Source organism: Pleurodeles waltl, chromosome 9 (assembly GCF_031143425.1).
Source record: "Pleurodeles waltl isolate 20211129_DDA chromosome 9, aPleWal1.hap1.20221129, whole genome shotgun sequence".
NCBI classification, from domain to species: Eukaryota; Metazoa; Chordata; class Amphibia; order Caudata; family Salamandridae; genus Pleurodeles; species Pleurodeles waltl.
This window is the reverse complement of record NC_090448.1, coordinates 806366422-806387615: the sequence shown is the minus strand read 5'-3', so window position 1 is coordinate 806387615 and position 21194 is coordinate 806366422. Positions and strand designations below refer to the sequence as shown.

The following is a 21194-nucleotide window of genomic DNA, read 5'->3' as shown; positions in this document are numbered from 1 at the left end:
GGTGCTGAGGTAGTATCAGTCTCAATAGCCAGAAGTTCCCACCCCACGTGAGTCAAGTCGCAGGTTATGCTTTCCAGGACTCCAGAATGGGTGGATATACAGACCCCTCTGATGTAGACCTTGAAGGCATCCCACATGGTAGCTTATTTAGGGACCAAGCCTGAGTTCAAGGTGAAATGTTAGTTAATCGCAGTGAGGAGCAAAGACATGGATGGCATTGTGGAGTGCATTCTCTGGGAATTGCCATTGTCTGGGTGCATAGTCAGGATGCGAGAGAGCAAGTTTTACAGGAGCCTGGTTGGATAAGGTGCGAGACGTGTGTCACATCTTTCAGCCGGAGGAGAAGGCTTCGGGAAGTAAACCATTAAGCAATGTGCGTCCATGTGCCATGGGGGTAGAGTAACAAAGTGTATCCCATGGTGTGTGGGTGGGTGGGTGACAGTTGTGTCATGCATCAGATAGATGGTGTGCATCAAAAGATCTTGGAGTGCTCATGGTGAGCGAGGTTTTGTACTAATAGAAGTTTCAGGGAAGTCCACAGTAGGGTGATGAGTGATATTAAGATCCCCACCCAGTAAAATTAGGTCCTTGTGCATGCGGTTTATCAGCGTGGACAGGCTGTGATAGAATTCAGGCGTGTCCGTATGAGAAGCATACATGTTAACTAAAAGTAATAACCTGGCAGCTGAAGCACCTGAGACAAGTACGTTCTGGACATCTTTTTCTGCAATATGGTCATGAGATATGAAAGAGAGGAATTTATGAATTAAGATACTTACTTCAATGGAATAGGAGCTATGATAGGAAAAATAGCAGTGGGCACCCCATACACCTGCATATTGGCAACTATCTTGTGGGGACACATGGGTTTCCTGTAGGAACGCTAAGGTGATGTGGTGTCTGCTAAGATACAACAATACCTGTTTACCTTTCCTGAGATTTTTCAGGGTGCGTATATTTCAGGTGATACTCGTCATGTCCAACTCTCAAGGGTGCATAGGGTGTTCGGCAAACATATAGTCATATGAAAGATAAGCATGTGGCTAAAAAGATGATAGGACATTAAATGGAATGGAGCAACACTGGAGTAACAATTAACACAATAGAAAACAGTATAAAAACTAAACAACCCACTCCCCTCCCACAACACCTTTACCATAGCTGGTGAATCTTCAGCGAGGAGTAACCTAAGCAAGAAAAAGAAGATTCAGGCAAACATCTTTGAGGGGTGACAACACATCAGGAAGGTAATGCCCTTCAATATATGTTCAGGTTGCAATCGTGACTGCAGTCTGTAGTTTGAGAAGGTGCATATCTAGGCAATCACCATGGAAGGGGTCACAGCAGTTGATGTGTCACAAATAGGATAGCCTCCAGACTTCAGCACATCAAGAGGACATTGTATCAGATAAGCATCAGATAGGAGTGGGGGTGAGCATGTGTTCATGACATGGCCAAGGTGACAGATGAATGTTCTGGAGTTCCGTTGCCAGAGGCGGGTTAACCCCCACTGCGCCTTTGCAGAACTGGATCATTCCTGCAGGGTTGGTAAAGATCTGGTAACAACCTTCCGCCTCTATCATGAAATGGGCCTTAGCCCCTGCCTGCAGAGATTAGTTTTCGCATCAGTAAATTTTCACCTAGGCTCCTGTACCGCAATGGTAAAGTCTAGAAATATGGAAAGCGTAGAGCCCTGGTATTGAAAGGGGCATGCTCCCTGTCCAAACACGCTCTCTGGCCAAAAATCCATTCAGCAGTTCATGCTGTAGTCATGTTCAAAAATTGCATAATCCCCATAGATATTGCATGGGGGAAAGGTGTTTTAGGATCCCCCCTTTTTCTCAGCCCCTGCTTGATGAATCACCCCAAAACTTTCAAGACAGCAGCTGATCTAATTAGCGTATGAGTTTCGAAAATTTCGTCAAATGGTGCCAAAGTTATTAGCAAAACATAATATGATTTGTCTATGGGAAAAGTTGGTCCTAACTATAAGTACCTATTGGCTACCGCCTGGGTGTTTTTTTCTGTACATATAATTTAGGAGTTTATCCAGACAATTTAGTTTGAAGAATGTTAAATGAACTCTGTCTTCTCTTTCACCATCCAGCCATGTCGAGGGAGCAAATCGAGTCTGTGGTGAAGACAGTGGAGTTGCTGTTGGCCGAGGTGGATCAGCTGAAAAACCGTTGCAGGCGGCAGAACGAGGATGTCAAACTTATCATTGAGGAGCTGCAGAGGGAGAACCGTGATCTGTCCGAGAAGTACCAGCAGGCCGAACGTGATATGACCGAGATGAAGAAGTCTGTAAATGAGCTCATGGATATCAAGCTGGCCTTTGAGGCCCGGGAGAGACAGGTGCGGAAGCTTAGTAAGCAACTCTAGATGGCTGTAGCCCAAGGAAGAGGTGCCCTTTCATCCAGAGGAGGACTATAGGCTGTCTCTTCATGACAAGAGTCCACCACATGAACCTCCATCTGATGACATTGCAGACCAAAAGACAGGATAGGGCCACAAACGTTAAGCTCAAAAGTATTCTTGTTTATTTAGGGCAGGCAAAAACTATCATGACAGTGAACCACCATATACATGGAGCAGAAACAAGGAATTCTTGGACTCGCCAAAGAATCTCTAAACATATGACAGGCAACTGGTAAGGAAAGGTGCTGCAACTGAGAAATCCTTCCCCTCTCACCACCCTCATACATGTAATACTGAAAGGAGCAACATTTTAGCAGTAGGTTACGTTACTCCTCAATACAATGTCCTTTGCTTATTGGACATTTTGCAGACGTTTGTAGTAATTAAATATGAAAAAAAATGTTTTCATAAGAAAATTTTGACTTTTCTTTTATGTGGTGATTGGGAAGTGCAGATTGATTCCATGATCTCACAACATTGGTGAGTCTATTTACCTGATATTAAAACCAGGTGTCACACTACAAAGATCAAACAGATTTCACAGCTCAGCATCAGGGTTGGACTGGGAACCAAAAGCAGACCTGACAAATTTTGTCAGACCAGCTCCCATACTGTATGTAACATGCACAGAAAGCGAGTCTGACCAGTGCACGGGGAGCTTGGGCTGAACGTCCCCCAAGAAATGGTTGTAAAAAATTGCATATGTGGTGTGCCTGACAACACATTGTTCATTACCGAATCTTGCCCAATCATTGAATGGATGGCTGCGGAATGGAGACAGGGTGGCATGTCTCAATGAATGAATAATTGGATGGGTGAGGAGCGGGCGGATGAATTTATTCAAGTGTGGATGTCAATGAATAAAGGGTCATATTTATGAAAAGTGGCGCTGCCCTAACGCCTTCATGTGTGCGCCATATTTACAGCGCACCATGGCGGTAGTTAGGGAACTAGTGTCAGCATTTTGGATGCTAGTTTGGAGCTTTGCAGGATTAGCATAAAAAATGTTGACGCTAATCCTGCAAAGCACCCAGAGTCCCATTGTAACCAACGGGAGCCTCCTTTTAACACCTTGCTCAGAGCAGGAGTTAAAACTGCCCAAAAAAATGATGCAAAAAAATCTTAGATTTCTTTGCGCCATTTTTTCGCTCCCCAAACGGAGGGATAATGTAGCGCAAAGGGTTACAAAGGTCGCAATGCATGCATTTCGGCCATCTAACGCCACTTTTGCATAAAAAAATGACACTAATGTGTTGTTATAATGGCGCTAGGCCCTTAAATGTGGGCCAAAGATTTTTAGTTACGTGGGGCAAATGTTCTCAATGTACTGACTAAGGCAGGGTGCTCTGGTTTTCATTTTACCCTTTGTGCTAAAACAACACACTCTCCAAACACTACCACCACCAATCCTTATTTTAAACATGAATAGCCTGGTGATTTTAACACTGATTTAGAGCATCAAGGACTAAACACAAAGTAGCGAGCTGTGATCCAAAATAGGAGGCAAGATGCGATAGCCATGTAGTAGCTGAACAGCGCAACGTGAAACTTGAAAAATGTACATCGATCCCGGCTCACACTTGACCACATTATGTGATCCTAGGCAGTAGTATGCCTGGAACCTTGAGACCGGTGTAGCTTTCAAAGCCCACTACTGCCAATCTCTGTGAATTCCAAGAAGTAGTAAATTTCCATCCATTCAAGGAATACTTCTGTGAGTGTAGATGTATCATCTTCTGTTGAATCAGTCACATTACACATCTAATTTTTCCACTCCCAAAATTGAACAAGTTAAAAGATCTTAGCGAAATGAGAACTACAAGAAAAACGGACACCGACATGACAAACATGACTCATAGCCCATAGACCAAACGGCCAAGAATCCACTTGGAGGGTGTCACACCCCAAAGACTTCCCCCACTTGCCCATAGTACACCCCTGCCTGTTCCAAATTGGCATGGTAGTTCTCCCTGGGAACGCATGCCTGCAGTCACATACAACACAACGACCTGTGGTCCATGGCCAGGGAATCACTAATTTTAAATGTATGCTTCCTTGTCTCTGCTATGAGAAGCCTTGGTGGTATAGCTCCAAAGTGGTGCATCTAGACAGGGCTCCAAGTTTCCAGTCCTCACCTTTTACAAATCATTTTTCTGCAAATGAATAGGACGAGGTAAGCCAGAGCACAGCCAAGGTTCTGACTGGGCTCTAAGAACCCAAACACAAGCCAAGCCATGAAAATGTTTGGCAAGTATATACTGCAAACATACATTATGTAAAAATGTGTTAGTGTTTTCAAATTTAAAAAGTGTATTTCTTTAACACACGAAGGTGTTTTACCTTAGTACATCAGATCATGTCTTTTCATTGACAAACATTTATTAAACGTGATAGCTTTTAGAAATAGTCATTGCTCGATCCTAAACGAAAATGCCGTCAGTGAACTACCAAGCAAGTCGGCAGTCATGTAGACCCTAACAAGGCCTAGATTCTTGTTATAGGTGGAGCAACATTATAATCTATTAACTCAAACATACCTGCTGGTTTAGAACACATCCTGAACTCAAGTATTTAAAAATAAGCTCATATGTGATATTAAAGAAAAATAAGGCACTGTGAACTAAAATGTTTGCATAGGGTCACACAATTAGGGCACGTAGGGAAGCCATTTCCGATTCTTTATTATCCGGTTTCACTTTATGAAATTGGGCCACCAGATGTAACTCTCTATCTCGCGCTCTCTTCTGTTTTACTTCAAAGGCATCTGTTTTGTTTAAGTGTACAAAAAGAAAATTGCACAGCGAAACAGTAGAGCCAACTTACGGCCCCCCAACCCAAAATGCATTTATTTTGGTGGGGGCTCACACCCCAACACGATTAACCCTGAAGCTACGCCCTTTATCCACATTCTTAAGCCTCTCTGACACCAAGGGCCTCACATTTGTGGACATCAAGAACCAACTCATCATGACCCTATCTCAAGCCTGGTTGATACATATTATAACTTAAATAACGTTATATTTATCAGATTCCTGTCCTGAAGGTTTCTTTTTGCAACCCAGCCTCAAAGACACCACACCTATTGCACTCTAGTTTTCTCAGCGACTGTACCTGACTGGCCCTGCTTGCTGTCAGATTATGGGCCTAGCACACACACAGCTGAACCAAGAAGACAAAACCAATGGATATGTACAACATTACCATTAAAACACAAGCAATTCAATGGAAATGTGTAGTCACAAGTAGGGCTGGCTTTAATGCTGGTGGCGCCTGGGGCGACAATCTTTTTTTGGTGCCCCCACCATGACTATCTTCTCCCATCTATATCACTACCACCCTAAAAAGATCCCCTCTTCTCACCATAGCACCTATTTCACATGCATGTCATTTGTTTTAAAGTGCTACTCATATCAGTGCATGGTGTCAAAGACAATGTATCATACTCATATATATCAGTCTATAGAAATTCTTACGTACGAAAAGGATTACATGGTGTAGGGATCACATTAGCCATACCGTTAGACTCTATATTGTAAGAGCGTTTGGTTTGAAGAAATCCACACTCAGGATTTAAATTGTACCACAGTGCTTGGGGTTGGCTTTACTAATAAAAACACATTTCTACTCAAACTCTTTTTGGCACAATTAGGAATGTATAATGAAAGACTGCTGGAAAAACACAATGTTCTAACCTATACTATGAGGTCTTTATGAAGCTTTTTGATGACAGTTAATAAGTCACTGTGCTACATTAGGATTGTACCTTTGAACTGCAAGTAACAAAAAGATCCCTGTGACAAAAGCACTAGCCCACTGTGCTAACAACATAAAATACCGTTCTGAGATCAGCATGGTATATGGTCGTCTACTTTATAATGAGTCAAACTGCCCCTATACAAAATTCGATCTTTCTGCAGCAGGAACATTAATCACGAGAATTATCTTGACATTTGTATTGCTGCCTGAATATTGCCAGATACACAAGGAATTCTGCACATATGCTTTTAAACCCATTTCTAAACACAGTGCCCCCTGAGCTCACCACCAGCCCTGGTCACAATTACTGCACTGGGCCCAATTTTGCAAATGTATTGTTTGCACTTAATTCTTAAATGTATGCAATATATTTTTGTTTGATTTATCACACGCAGGCAAGTCCACTCACAGAGACACCCTCCCCTCCCCCGTAGTCACACAGTACATTGCACTCACACAGGCACACCTCCCCATGACCTCACACCAGCAACCCCTCTCAACTGAACTCACAAAGGCACAGCCCTCTTCCTACGTGTGCACGGTCTCCTGAAGGCACATCAGTTAGCCATCACGCTCACTGAAACCCCTCACAAAGACCTCACACAGACACGCCCCTCACCCAGCACCGATTGAGGCACTAGGCTCACAGAAAACACACACAAATACAACTCTCACCCTGTACTCACACAACCACACCTCTCACCTTACACTCATGCAATGACATTGTTTACTGTACACTCGAGCACTTTTAACTGTACAAGTGCACTGTTCACTGTACACATGCAAGCACATCGCTTACTGAACACTCATACAAGCTCACCGCCCTGTGTCAGCTCATGGGTTGGACAGGAGCACGCACATGCTGCGGTGCACATGAAAGCCAAAGCCTGCCTGCTGAAAGGGGTATGGGAGTGCTGAGGCGAGCTGTCTGCAAAAGAAAGGAACAACCTTGGAGTAGCACAGAGGGTAAAAGGGACGACTCAAGCTAGTAAAGCAAAAGAAAGTGTGTGTGTGCGCTGTGCATGGGCGAACTGCCTCACACAAGTTGAGTCTGGCCAGCTGTGTGTATTAGCAAATGGGAGGAGCATCAGATGGCTCAGGGTAGGCCAGTGTGGCACTTAGTCTCTGTAGAGAGAATAAGGAAAAAAATACTTCGAGTCCGTGACCAGGGTTGGCTCCTTTCTTGCTGGCCTCCATAGAAAAACACTGGCCAGACTGCTAAATGCTAGCCGAGGTGGTAACACTACCTGTGGTGAACCTGACATAGGTCTTCGGCCAGTACAGTGCAACCTGCTCTGAAATGCACGTTAAACAGATTTGATGTATTCCAGCTTGGTCATGGTCTGCACACTGAAAATGCACACATGGGCTCCACGGCCAAAAAACACTTCAGAATTATGTGAAGCAAACTAGGATTGGTTTAAGTGCTGAAAGTACACCAGTCCTAGGTCACCATACACATTAAGATCACACGCACTCCCTAACAACTTCCAGAGTATGTTCTGTTGTCTGGCTGTCATGTGATACAGAATAGCGAAATTAAGGAAATTATGGAATTCTCAATGTAGGACATTTCGTTTTAGCCTCACAAAGTCTTATCAAGTGTTTTCTTTCCCATGCTGGTGCTTTATTGCAATTGACCGGGTGGCCATCTTAGGTGAGGGGAAACGACTCAGAAGCCAATCAGAATATAGAAGTACTATTTTTCAGTATTAGCACTCACCTTCTGTCCAATTAACTACTGTACTTAAGGGTACCAGCATCCACATGCAGTGAAAGTTCCCCAGTTGACACGGATACGTGACGCTCTTTTTCTGCTGGGCACATAGTCATGCAACAGTTGAGCTGTCCAGCCAAACTTATATATCAAGTAAGGGGAGGTTGTGGCACCTTAGGTCCCTTCCCTATTTAATCTGCTTCTGCTGTAGTCTTAGACTGTGCCACCAACCAAAATGCTCGGGGTAAGATAGTGGCTGTCCCTACTGCCACTAAGCTCCACATCTAAAAAACAATATGGGGGTCATTTTGACCCTGGCGGTCCGAGACCGCCAGGGCTAAAATGATGGAAGCACCGCCAACAGGCTGGCGGTGCTTCCTGGCCTATTGGAAGCACCACGGTCGCACCGCCGGGGCCAGCGGTATTCCGCCACTTTTGCCCCGGCGGTGTTAATCCACTGCCCAGGGGATTACGAGTCCCCGACCGCCAGCCTTTTTCTGGCGGTATGAACCGCCAGGAAAAGGCTGGCGGTACAGGGAGTCGTGGGGCCCCTGGGGGCCCCTGCACTGCCCATGCCACTGGAATGGGCAGTGCAGGGGCCCACTGACAGGGTCCCATGCGGCTTTTAACTGTCTGCTATGCAGACAGCGAAAAGCGCGATGGGTGCAACTGCACCCGTCGCACGGCCGCAACACCGCCGGGTCCATTTGGAGCCGGCTCCCATGTTGCGGCCCACATCCCCGCCGGCCCAGCAGGGATGTCCAAATGGGCACCGCAGGAGTGCGGCCCCACTGCCGGCCGCCCGGCGGTTACAGCTTGGCGGGCGGCAGTAGCCGCCCACCAAACTTGTAATGACCCCCTATGTCTGCAATGTTGAATTACTGCAGAGAGAACTGCAATAGGGAATTTCTGAGAACTGCAAGCTCTTTCTAACTTTTTGTGCTCATATTCACCCTGTCTGAGACCATCTAGCAGCCTATATGAAGAAAGCAGTCTAATACGTAAACCATTCGGAGTTAAAGCCAATTTTAGTGAATCATCGTTTTATTTTGTCTGCGTCTTTTCTGACCTTGGAAAATCCCCTTGCGAAGATGCTGTCCTGAAAATCCCATCTCATATCAGAGGATTATACTTTACATAGAAACAATTTACGGAGGAATGAGATTAAAGGGGGATTATCCAGATCTGCAAACTGTCTTGAGAAAGAAGACGCGCAAACTCGACCTATGAGCTCTGAGAAACAATACGGGAATGCAATGCAGGATCTGTCAGGAGGCGTGGTTGTTTTTAATCCGGCCACATTCCTCTTATCAGAATTTTAAGAAATTCTGCGGCCATGGTTTCTTTAAATAAAAAAAAAAGTATTCAAGTTACCTGTAAATGTTGACATAGTGCAGAATGCTGACAGTTTAAGGAAACCTGGCATCAATTTCCTATTTGCCTCAAAGGCGTTAACATTGCGGGCCTTCAGTGTCTAGTTGGGTACATTGGACATAAATGTATTTATTTCGGATTTTTATGAGGGTGCTTGATTGCCAAAGTCTCAAAGGACTTGTTAAAAAAAAAAAGTAGCCATAATGCTCCTCATTAAAATCCGTGGCAACAAGACAGGTTTTCTCAAAATCATACTTAAGCTCTCACCTCAGACCACCAGTGGGCAAAGAGTGGTTGTTCCTGCTGAGTGAAAGTGCAGTTGTGGTCACTGATTTCTAAATGCAATATTGATATTCTTCTAAAAGTCAAGAGAAATGATTTGGAGGCTCCTCAGAGAGGTGGACTTTAGGTTCAGCTTCAAGTGGAAAGCCACAGAGCATCTACAGGGGCACCTCTGCAGACAGCACGAGTCCTTGTGCCCTATGAAATATTAATACAAACAGCCCTATACATACAACACAGCACACACACACATACAGTTATGGTTCAGCCACACTTTTTAATGAAAAGGCATTTTTTTTATTTGCTTATAACTCTGGTCCCCTCGGAAGGATCTGCACCAAATGCTGCACTCCCTTTGAGTTTGCAGTCAAGGCACCACACCAAATTTTGGGCAATTCCAATTCAGTGCAAAATAAGCTAATGTGGGTTGGAGGTTCTTGTTTTGGTTCCCGTAGGAAATGTTTTTTTATGCGACAGTGTTATCGCGTTGGTCCTTGATAAGTAAAGTTACAAGGGTACGCGTATAGTTCGATGAACCTTTTGACTTGTTTAAAATGTTCTTACCATAACCCCAGTATAGGGAACAATAATCAATACACAATAATCAATATTCATTACTTAAATCAATAATCAATGGAGTCAGTAATTGTCACGCACCATGGCGTTCATGCCATAAATAACCACACCTTAGTAAAAGTTTATTAATTTTTATTTCCCTTATATTAACAATGCTAAAGTCATGTAGATTAATCCCGAAATCAAATCAAACGCATATATGAATAGTATTGATTAACCAAAAAGACACCAGACACAATCTAATCAACACTTGAATCACAATCCATTCTAGAGCATCAGTGCAGATAATTAGTAAAGTCAGCTTCAATAATGCAAAGCAATCCATAAAGTTCAGCAAAATAGTTTGTCAACCATTTGTCTCTGCAAATTGTCAGTCGTCATGTAGATAACCTCAACTAACCCAAATTATCCACGGTATGGGTCAGCAAACAGAATCAGTCTTCGTCCTCATGTCATCAATCTATCAGCAATACATCAGGCTCTCAGTCAGAGTATGAGCCCAATGACAGAATCTCAAATCTCTTCCAAGTCTCTTCTTCTCTCCAAATCTGCCTGAGTCTAATCTCTAGTCTCTCTCCTAAAATCTCTCTCCAGACTCAAGAATTTTCCCTCTGTCACATTGTTATATCAAAGTCACACAAACTCCCCTAATTTCCAATTGGTCAGTTAATCATACGTTACTCTATCCAATAATATTATTGTCCCAAATCTATGAATTCTAATATTTCTCCTTTCACATAACGTTGATTGGTCTTTACGACGTTCTCATAATCCGTCTCGTCAGGTATCAATTTTGTTGAATCTTCTTCTCCAGTCAGTGTCTTTATTGTTCGCGTCCTGGGAAAGTACATCTCATACATTTTACATATAGTATAATACATTTTAAGGACACTGTCTCCTGTTAGTCGGTTCTCATGGAAAGCTTCTGCTAAGCATTTTATTAAAACAATGAGCATTTCAAAGTTAGTTCACTGTCAGCATTTTCAATTAAACGCTAAGAAATACAGCTTCTGCATGAGGTCTGGCAAAACTAGGCCAACACAATCGCTAAGTTAAGGCCTACAATTAATAAGCAAAAACATGTCATAACTATTAATATGACTTACTACTACATTAATCTAATACATTGTCAATATTTGATACATATTAATCATTAATTAGTACATTTTGTGGATACTGGTAGCCATTCTTCGAGGTCACAATTTCAAACGTGCACATTATTTTTCTACGTTATTCATTTTCTACATAATCCATTATTTTAAATACATAAACACTCATTAATAATTTCTAATTAAGACATCTGCTTCAGCAATAGCAAAAACCAGTGAACTGATTCATGCAAAACTTGACATAAATTTAGAATTTTACTGAGCAAGCATGCTCTTTGTGGTATGGTATAAAATTGATTAAGTGCTTTTAAAATACTTGCATTTAAAAAGGTCAATGGGCTTGAGAGGATTAGCAATTGTGTGCATTGTCTGGTAAAATTGTGATTTCATTAATCATGATTTCTGTTAATCACATTTGAATGAAATGAGGGACGGGGAACAAAGTTCATGTGGCTACCATTTCGTATTTAAAACCAGGCACCATTTTGCCCAAACTGTGCTTATCTGAAAAACAGAAAAATGTCATAATTTACAATTCTGAAAATCATTAATTTTTTTGGACAACAGGTAAACGTCCATGGTTGCATGAAAGCTCTAGTAGGATGTATGGGCTGGTTGTTTCAGGGCTGCGATGCAACAAACCTGCATGCAGCCAGTTGCCACCGTTCACAGCTAAAGGTCTTGCAAATCAGTTGCTGTTTTTCCATGACAATTAGGCACAGAGCCTATTTAGAGGGTAGGCTCTGTGGCTACAGCCCACAGAACATGGCTGTAGTGCCCTACTGGACAAATTTGAGTGTTTCCACCAACCACTCTGCTGAGGACTGGCTTCCACACTCACCCTACACCCATCCATCACAGGTGTCACCAGTCAGGTGACCCTGCTAATAAAAGAGGCCGGGCGCACGTGCCCAAGGTCAGTTTTAATACCAAGAACGTTTTATCCGTGTCCTGCATTAATATAGTGGCATGGGAGCCTAGGGCCCCCAACACTACATAGGCGACAAGAGGGTCTGACCCCACGAGTGCGCTGGCAGAGACTATGCTGTGTTTCGTAAGGGAGAAGTGTTGCCTGCGGTTAAGGCATTCCGCACCGTCTGCCAGCAAGACAGCCATCTCCTGAGCTACTTGGCGCCATCCAGTCTCGATGCCCGACAGCCACCCACTTGCCATGACTCATGAAAGGCAGTAGCGGACTGGAAGCACTGTCCAACTACTCACCGGGCATGAGCTGAGCCCGTGGGCAGAAGAGAAAAGAGAAGCCCTGCGAGAGGTGAGAGTGAAAGGGGTGCTCATCTCCCGCCCCTCCTCCAACCCTGCTGGTAAAGGAGATCCACTGGGACTAGAGCAGCTGTCCAGTAAGAGGCTGAAGCCCTGCCTGCAGGCTGGACGGGGACTGACTTGCGGCTGCCTGTGCCGCATTCCGGTGCAAAGAGAGGGCAAAGCCAGTCTACAAGAGCCACAGCTCACAAGAAGGGTGGTTGCAGCACCGCCTGGCAGTCACTCACCAGACTGCATCCCAGCTAGATCGATTACAGCCAGATCAAGCAACTATTTGAAAAAAAAAAAAGAAAAGGAAAATCATGAAAGAGGTAAACCTTCCACAAGTATGCAGGTGTGACTGCCATGTGTGCAAGGGGGGAAGACAGTTGGAAGGAACCACTCAGAAGAAAGCACCGCTCTTCCAAGCCTGATTGCTGATGTGACAGTGCAGAAGGGGGTCACTGAACACAGACTGCTACATCAGATATGGTGACAGTGCAGGAAAGGAAGATTGTTGTTCTTGTGCTCAGCGAGGTACCCCAAGCTGCTATAGCCAAAGGCAACCAAAGCAACAAAGCTCAATAAAAGTCAGCGCCACCTGCCCACAGAAACTAAGGAGACTGCAGCAGGCACAGAGGACCGGCATGACCAGCGCCAGCAAAAGGGTACCCTTGGAGGAAGAGACAATGTCAGATGTGCGCAGAGGGCCGCACCAGTAAACCTGAAAGCACGGGCAAGAGCCCAAGAGGCAGACAGCCATCTGAGAGCGAGATGCAACACCAAGTGAGAGCTAGCTAGCTGGCCACCTCACAGCTCAAGATGGCCACCGTTGAGCAGATCAGGAGGATTGACTGACCCTGCCCAGCAACGGAGGAAGGAGCAAGAGCTATGACAGTGCAGTTTCGAGGCACAAGCCACATCAAGAAGGAAAAAGGAGAGGAGAAAGGAACGTGGCACAACGCCATGACTTGAAGAACCAAAGAAGAAAGGGTGTGACAGACCTGTCACACAGAGGATTAGGAACACCATAGTTGCGTAAGAGAAAGGGAGAAGAGCGACAGGACTGAGGTCACATGCCAGCATACGAGAGGGCATCCATCACAACAAGCCAGCCACCGGGGTGAGCAGACGTTACTGGAGACAGCTCCGCAGATAGACCAACTGTAAGCTGTTAGCATGTGTAAACCGCATCCAGGCCCCATGCTTCTCAGTACAACCATCCTGTCACCATGCTGCTTAGACATCGATGCCAACCCTGCTGTCAGCTGAACACACCTTGCAAGAGCCACAAGTGGCCACGAAGTCTCTCAAGTCACCCCTTCTCCAAGAACGCCACCGCCATCTGTTGATCTAACTACTATTCCGGAAGATCCTCAACCAGTGTGGAGCCAAAGTCCGCGAAGAGACCAGAAGTTGGCAAGGCATCCCTGGCACCGTGGGAGGCTGACCACCCAGAAGCCTTTTGTGAGACCCCCATGAACCAGAAACCTGGCGAAGAGAGCATACTCGACCATTGGGATAATCCACCCTTGTTGTTACATGAGGCTTGGATGTAGTCCTGTTGGGAGTTCCGCAGAGACCTCCTAAGCGTGGCCTACGATGTCCCGCACAGCCCAGGCAGTCCTGTGGCAATCCAAGGGCTAGGGCCTCAAGGAAATTCCAGTCAGAGGGGAATCCTGCAAAGAGAGATGTGTCCGAGGTAGCTCCACGACAGGCACTGGGAAGCACGGAGGTCACGGACTGAGACTGGTCACCCAAAGACTATCGGACAAAGGCCAGAGCACTCGAGTCCTGACGGCTAGAGCACACAAACCGTGTGACAACCACTCTTGTGGCTGCAAGAGCATCTTGGATCCGGTCCTTTTAGCTGTCCCTCAGTGACGCCTTCACTAGACCTGCAATAGGCCTGGCACAGTCCACACAGTCCTGTGGCAGCCCACCAAAGACCTTTGAGGAGGCCCCTGTCCAACGGAGTTCTGGCACGAGAGGGAAGTATGAAACTGCTCTACCTAAACTCTCACCCTAAGGTAACTATAACTCGCGCCCTTGCCAAGCACAGTTGTCTCATCAATAAATTTAATACAAATGTTGCAGTGAGAATATGAAAGATAGCATTGGATACATCATCAATGATATATTATGTGGATTAATTTGCTGTGAATGGCGAAGGCGCAAGCTATAGTGACTATCGGGCGTGAGTTTAAATTACTTGAAAGAACTCCAACTCTAACTACTGAATTTTGATGGTTTTATATGAGTAAATTCAGAACCTAACTATAAAACCCCAGTAACTTTCCTTTTTCAGAGAACGTCTATGTTTTTTTTTTTACTGTATAGTAATTTTCATTGCTATACGGGAATCCAACCCCCGCTGCGCATGGCCGACTGCCAGGCCCTGAGTTCAACCCCCTATAAGCACCCAACCTGGCACCATGCATGGCCTTTTCTTGTTTGCAGTAGGGGGTTGCCCGCAAGGGCTGGCCTGTAGCCAGTCCCTGCGGCCAAGCCCCTTAACCTCCCAACCCGATGCTGTGCACAGCCTTTTGAGCATGCAGGGCTGAAGTTGTTGGCGGCCTATCTGAATGTGAGAATAGGTGTGAGAGGCTGTATCGGGGGTAAGAGTAGCTGTCAGTGTTTGTGTGTGAGAGTGCAACATCACTGTTTTAGTGGGTGCATCCATATGAGAACAGGTCTGTGGATCTGTGAGTGGGCGTGTGACGGTCTGAGTGGGTGTGTAAGTGGGTGCGTAACTGTCTGGGTGGGTGTCTGAATGTCTGACTAGGGCTGTTAATGAGTGCATGAAAGTCTGAGTGGGTCTCTGAGTAGGTGCGTGAGTGTCTGAGTGGGTGTGTGAGCGGGTGCAGTGTGAGTGGGTCTGTGAGTGGTTGCATAAGTGTCTGAGTAGGTGTGTGAGTGGGAGAATTAATTGAAAGAGAGAGAGAGCAAAAGAAAGAGTTTTGTAGTCTGATGTCTGATAACTCATTCTAAGTATATTTGTTTCCAATTTAAAATAAAACATTTTTTTTTTGCTTTTTTAAATATGATCTAAAAAAACGATATCCTGCTGGACTCAAACTCTCAAAGCTCAGTGTGAAGGTCTGCAACTTTCACACTTACCTATAGGGTTTTTATTTATTTTTTAATTTTGTTGTTAGCCCTTTATGGGCTATCTGGGAACAAGAGGGAGCCTCAAGGGCTCCCCCACAGTCCCTATATATATTAGTAATTATTATTATTTTTGTTTAAAAAAATAAAAAGTCCTTTATGAGTTAACTGGCACTGCGGTGGAAGCCTTAAGGCAGCAGCTCTGTTCTTGCTGAAGCATTTCATTTATGTCCCCATCTCGGTCCCCACATGTGCAGGGGACAGAGATGAAAGCTCTGCTGTTTGACAGCAGGACCTGCTTTGAAGGTCCCGCTTTCACAGTGTTTACTGTGGCTTGACTGAGCTGAGATCTGCAGCCATGCAAGAGCAAACAGTTATGTTCCGGGGGTGGGCACCCCAGGACATAGCAGGAGCCGACCCTGGCGGGTGGCAGTCCCCAGGGCAGATTATGTGCCCCCCCCCCTCCAATAAGGACACAGCCCCGGGGGTTGGTGGTACCCAGGGCTTGTAGGTCCATTTCTTTATTTAAATATTTGCCCCGGGGGTGGTGGTCCCTGGGGCAGCATTGGGGGGAGGGGGGAGGGACACCAGCATATATTAACAGAAATCCCTGGGGGGGTGGGGGGGAGGGGGAAAGAGTCCCTAGGGCAGTGGGGGGGCACCTCCTTATATATTTTAAATGAAAGCTCTGAGGAGGAGGCAGTCCTCAGGATAGCAGGGGGTGCAGGCCCCCCACATTTTTTAAAAGAGAGCCCTGGAGAGGTGGTGGTCCCCTGCGTATATTTAAAAATGAAAGCCCTGGGGGGGTGGCAGTCCCGAGGGCAACGGGGTGGGGGCTGCGGGCCCCCAGCATATAAAAAATGAAAGCTCTGAGGGGGTGGTGTCCCCGGGCTGTGGGGGGGATGGGAGGCCACCCCAAACTAAATTTTTAAAGACCCCGGGACCTGGGCCCCCCGGGCCTATAAAAAAAATCAAGCGCAGAAGCCCATGATTGTTTTTTTTCCTCAAGCAGAGTTCCAAAATGGCTTCCAAAACTTTCTGGTTTGAAGTGTTGGCAGTCAAGCAGAGCTTTGAATTTCCCTGCACAAGCTCGTCTTTGTTCGCGAATACTTCTTGGCCAGAGATATACAAATTTGAATTTCCCTAAATTTCTCACAAATACTGAACATATTTACACCAAATAAGCGAAAGTGTAATATGCGTACTGACAGCTAGCTTTCTGCCAAATTTGGTGCAATTCCATCCTGTGGCTCGGCCTGTAGTCTTGTCTAAAGAATCCTATGGGAATTAACATGGGAAACGCAATATTTTTCTGAGCCCCCGCTTGACGGATGACCCCAAAACTTTCCATGCGCAACAAGAATCATTGCAACAGTTGTTCTGGTAAATTTCGTTAAGATTAGTCAAATGGTGCCAAAGAGATAGGCAAGTCAAAAAAAACATTCTATGGAAACATGGTCCTAACTATAATTACCTACTGGTGACCGCAAGTAGGAGATATATATATATATATTCATATACACACACACATATATATTTATTTATACACATACATGTATATTCAATACTTTCATTGTAGCTGAAAATATAGAACAAAAAAGCAAAAATATATTTTGACTCCTTAAAATTCTCTTTTCACATCTGGCAGTGACAAAGTTCCCTTTTCGTGCAGCCCTACCAGGTGTCATGCATTAAATGCAATGCTGCCTTTTGGGCGAAACTCCACATAGATTAACTAAGCACATCTTTTTACTTATTTATTTGCAAAATCTACTGCCCACGTGTTTCTAACATTGTGCCCAAAGGCAGCCCAACCAACTGCTGTAGGAGGCTGGTCTGGTTTATAGTGGGTACCAATGGTACTTACAGCTTGTGCCAGGTCCAGTTATCCCTTATTAGTAGTGTTCTAGCAGCTTAGGCTGATAGAGGTAGCTATAGCAGAGCAGTGAAGGCTGAACTAGGAGACATGCAAAGCTCAGGCAAAACCACTTATAGTACCTATGTATCATAAGAAAGACAATACTCATAATTACTAAAAATAAAGGTACTTTATTTTAGTGACAATGTGCCAAAAATATCTCAGAGGGATATACTCCCTTAAGAGGTATGGAACATACACAAAATATACACAACACACCAAATCAGGTAAGTAAAACAGTCAGAAAGTAGTATACAAGAAGATGAAATAGGCCTAGGGGCAACACAAACAATATACTAAGAAAGTGGAATGCGAACCACAAATGGACCTCTAGGCTAGTGTAGTGTGTAGAGGGTCACTGGGAGTGTGAGAAAACACTAAGAGTGTAAAAGATACCCTACCCCAAGACCCTGGAAAGTAGGAGTAAAGTACTACAATTTCCCCAGAAACACACTAAAGTCGTCATAAATGATTTTGTAAGGACCACAATAAACTGCAAAGCACTGAAGACGGATTCCTGGACCTGAAGACCTGCAAAGGAAGGGGTCCAAGTTCAAGAGTCGCTAAAGTGTCTGAGAGAGGGGGCAGGAGCCCACTAAACCCCAGATGAAGGTGCAAAATGGCTGCCTCCGGTTGGAAGAAGCTGCAGGTTTTGCAACAACGAAAGGAGGTAGGAAGTTCTTGTTTATGCAGAAGATGCCCCACGGCGTGCTGAAGGATGCAGAGATGTTTCATTGGCAAAATACCACAAACAATCCTTGCTATCTGCAAGAGTCGCAGTTGGAGAAAAAGGGTGCTGCCCAGGCCCAGGAATGGCCAGAATGTCACCACTTGGGAGAGGGGACAGAGGGAGCCCTCAGCAACGTAGAGAGCCCTCGGACAGGAAGGAAGCACCCGCAGAAGTCCTTGAACATGGTTCAAGAAGTCTGAACACTGCAGTCACCTCAACACTGCAAAGAGGTCCCACAACACCGGAGATCAACTCAGGGAGCTGAGCATCACAGGACAGAGTGCTGGGGACGTAGGCTTGGCTGCACATGCAGGATTTCTTGGAAATGTGCACAGAAACCCTTGTAGCTGCAGATCACACGGTGCACAGGACTACTGTCTGGGGAGGGGAGGCAAGGACTTACCGCCTCCAAATTTGGACAGTTGGACCACCTGACATTCTGGGTCACTTGGGTCCACCACCTGTGTTCCGGGGGCCACGCTAGTCAGGGTGAGAGGGGAACCAGAGTACTGGTGAAGCTGAAATTTGGTGCCTGCTGGAGCAGGGGGAAGATTCCGTCAACCCACGGGAGATTTCTTCGTGGCTTCCAGTGCAGGGTGAAGGCAGGCAGCCCCCAGAGCATGCACCACCAGGAAACAGTCGAGAAAGCAGGATTAGGCACTAGAAATGTCGATTGTAGTCTTCTGGCTACTTTGTTGCAGTTTTGCAGGTGTCCTGGAGCAGTCTGCGGATGATCCTTGGCAGAAGTCGGAGAGAGAAGTGCACAGGAACCCTGATGAATTCTTGCAAATCGTAATCCGAGGAAAAGCACCACTGGAGAGACCCTATATAGCCTTCAGAGGAAGACTGGCCACCTAGCCAGGTAAGCACCTATCAGGAGGGGTCTCTGATGTCACCTGCTGGCATTGTCCACTCAGAGGCCTCCAGAGTGCCCCCACACCTCTGGAAACAGGATGGCAGAGTGCTGGGGCACACTGGAGGAGCTCTGGGCACCACCCATGGGGCGGTGATGGACAGGGGAGTGGTCACTCCCCTTTCCTTTGTCCAGTTTCGCACCAGACCAGGGACTGGGGGTTCCCTAAACTGGTGTAGACTAGCTTATGCAAGGAGGGCACCATCTGTGCCCTTCAAAGCATTATTAGAGGCTGAGAGAGGCTACCCCTCCCCAGCCTTTAACACCTATTTCCAAAGAGAGAGGGTTTAACACCCTGTCTCAGAGGAAATGCTTTGTTCTGCCTTCCTGGGACTGGGCTGGCCAGACCCCAGGAGGGCAGAACCCCATCTGTGGGGTGGCAGTAGCTGCAGAGAAAACCCCATAGAGCTGGTTTGACAGTACAGTGGGTCCATAGTGGAGCCCCCAGGATGCATGGAATTGGCTCCCCAATACCAGATTTGGAATGGGGGGTACAATTCAATGATCTTAGACATGTTACATGGCCTTATTCGGAGTTACCATTGTGAAGCTACATATAGGTATTGACGTATATGTAGTGCACGCGTGTAATGGTGTCCCCGCACTCACAAAGTCCTGGGAAATGGCCTTGAACTATGTGGGGGCACCTTTGCTAGTGCAAGGGTGCCCTCACACTTAGTAACTTTGTACCTAACCTTCAGCAAGTGAAGGTTAGACATATAGGTGACTTATAAGTTACTTAAGTGCAGTGAAAATGGCTGTGAAATAATGTGTGCATTATTTCACTCAGGCTGCAATGGCAGTCCTGTGTAAAGGTTTGTCTGAGCTCCCTATGGGTGGCAAAAGAAATGCTGCAGCCCATATGGATCTCCTGGAACCCTAAACCCTGGGTACCTAAGCACCATATACTAGGGAATTTTAAGTGTGTTCCAGTATGGCAATTGAAATTGGTAAATGTAGTCAGTAGCCTATAGTGACAAATTTAAAGGCAGAGACAGCATGAGCACTGAGGGTCTGATTAGCAGAGCCTCAGTGACAGAATTAGGCACTACACAGACATACACATTTAGGCCACAAACTATGAGCACTGGAGTCCAGGCTAGCAGGATCACAGTGAGACATGCAAAACACATTGACAAATAGGGTTTTCACTATGAGCACTTGGGTCCTGGCTAGCAGGATCCCAGTGAGGCAGTAAAAACACACTGGCATATACTCACAAACAGGCCAAAAGTGGGGGTAACAATGCTAGAAAGAGGCTACCATAACTGCACAAAGAGAGACATGGACCTGCTTTCTAATAACACTGAATAAGCATCCTGCTCCCCGATTTGCTGATACAGGAGCATAACTTCCATTAGTGCAGAAGGTGCACTGGCACTGGGGCCCAGATGCCCAAGGGACCCACTGAACCCTGATTATTGCCATATTAACAGTTCAAACAGAAGCCTGGGGGGGAGTGGGAGACATTTTATTCCTTGTACTAGGGCCCAAGACATTCTGGCTACGCCACTGCTATCTCATCATAACACTATGAAGCGGTGAGAGGGATTCCCTGTCCGACCTCCCTTAAATCAATGAATCATCACACAAAAAGGACAAGGGATGTTGTCAAGTATCCAGACCCGACTAATTCAATAATCAATTTTTTTTTCTTTTTTTTCTCCAAATTGTGGCATGCTTCATCAAAAGGCCCTGCTAAAACACTCCAAAATTATTTAAATCCCCTTTGGGAGTGGAGCAATAAGGGTAGGGGAACACGTAAGCACAAAAGACAGGACCAACAATATAGTACAGGGACCAAAGACGAACAACAGAAAAATATCTAACACTGACTCAGGCTGTGCACTTGTCCTATTTTATTCTTGTGCAGCCTAGACAGGATTAGAATATCATTGGTGGTGTTTTAGGAATTAATAACCTGTACACCCCAATCTCTGAGGAGGGTCAACATGTTTCGGCCTATTTTAAATGCCAGCTAGGGTCATGCGGCCTTCGTCAGGACCTTCGTCCTGTTCCCGTATTGTAAGAAA

At 45.6% G+C, this 21194-nt stretch overlaps 1 protein-coding gene across 1 annotated transcript in view; it reads left to right on the top strand.

Annotated features, from left to right (window-relative positions):
- LOC138258727 (keratin, type II cytoskeletal 7-like) overlaps positions 1-2834 on the top strand; it is a 31682-nt gene extending 28848 nt beyond the window's left edge. The window contains exon 2 of the mRNA XM_069206003.1: positions 2108-2834. Coding sequence (XP_069062104.1) covers positions 2110-2382 — 273 coding nt within the window. The 5' untranslated portion in view covers positions 2108-2109 and the 3' untranslated portion in view covers positions 2383-2834. The remainder of the gene's footprint in view (positions 1-2107) is intronic.
- The last annotated feature ends 18360 nt before the right edge of the window (positions 2835-21194 follow it).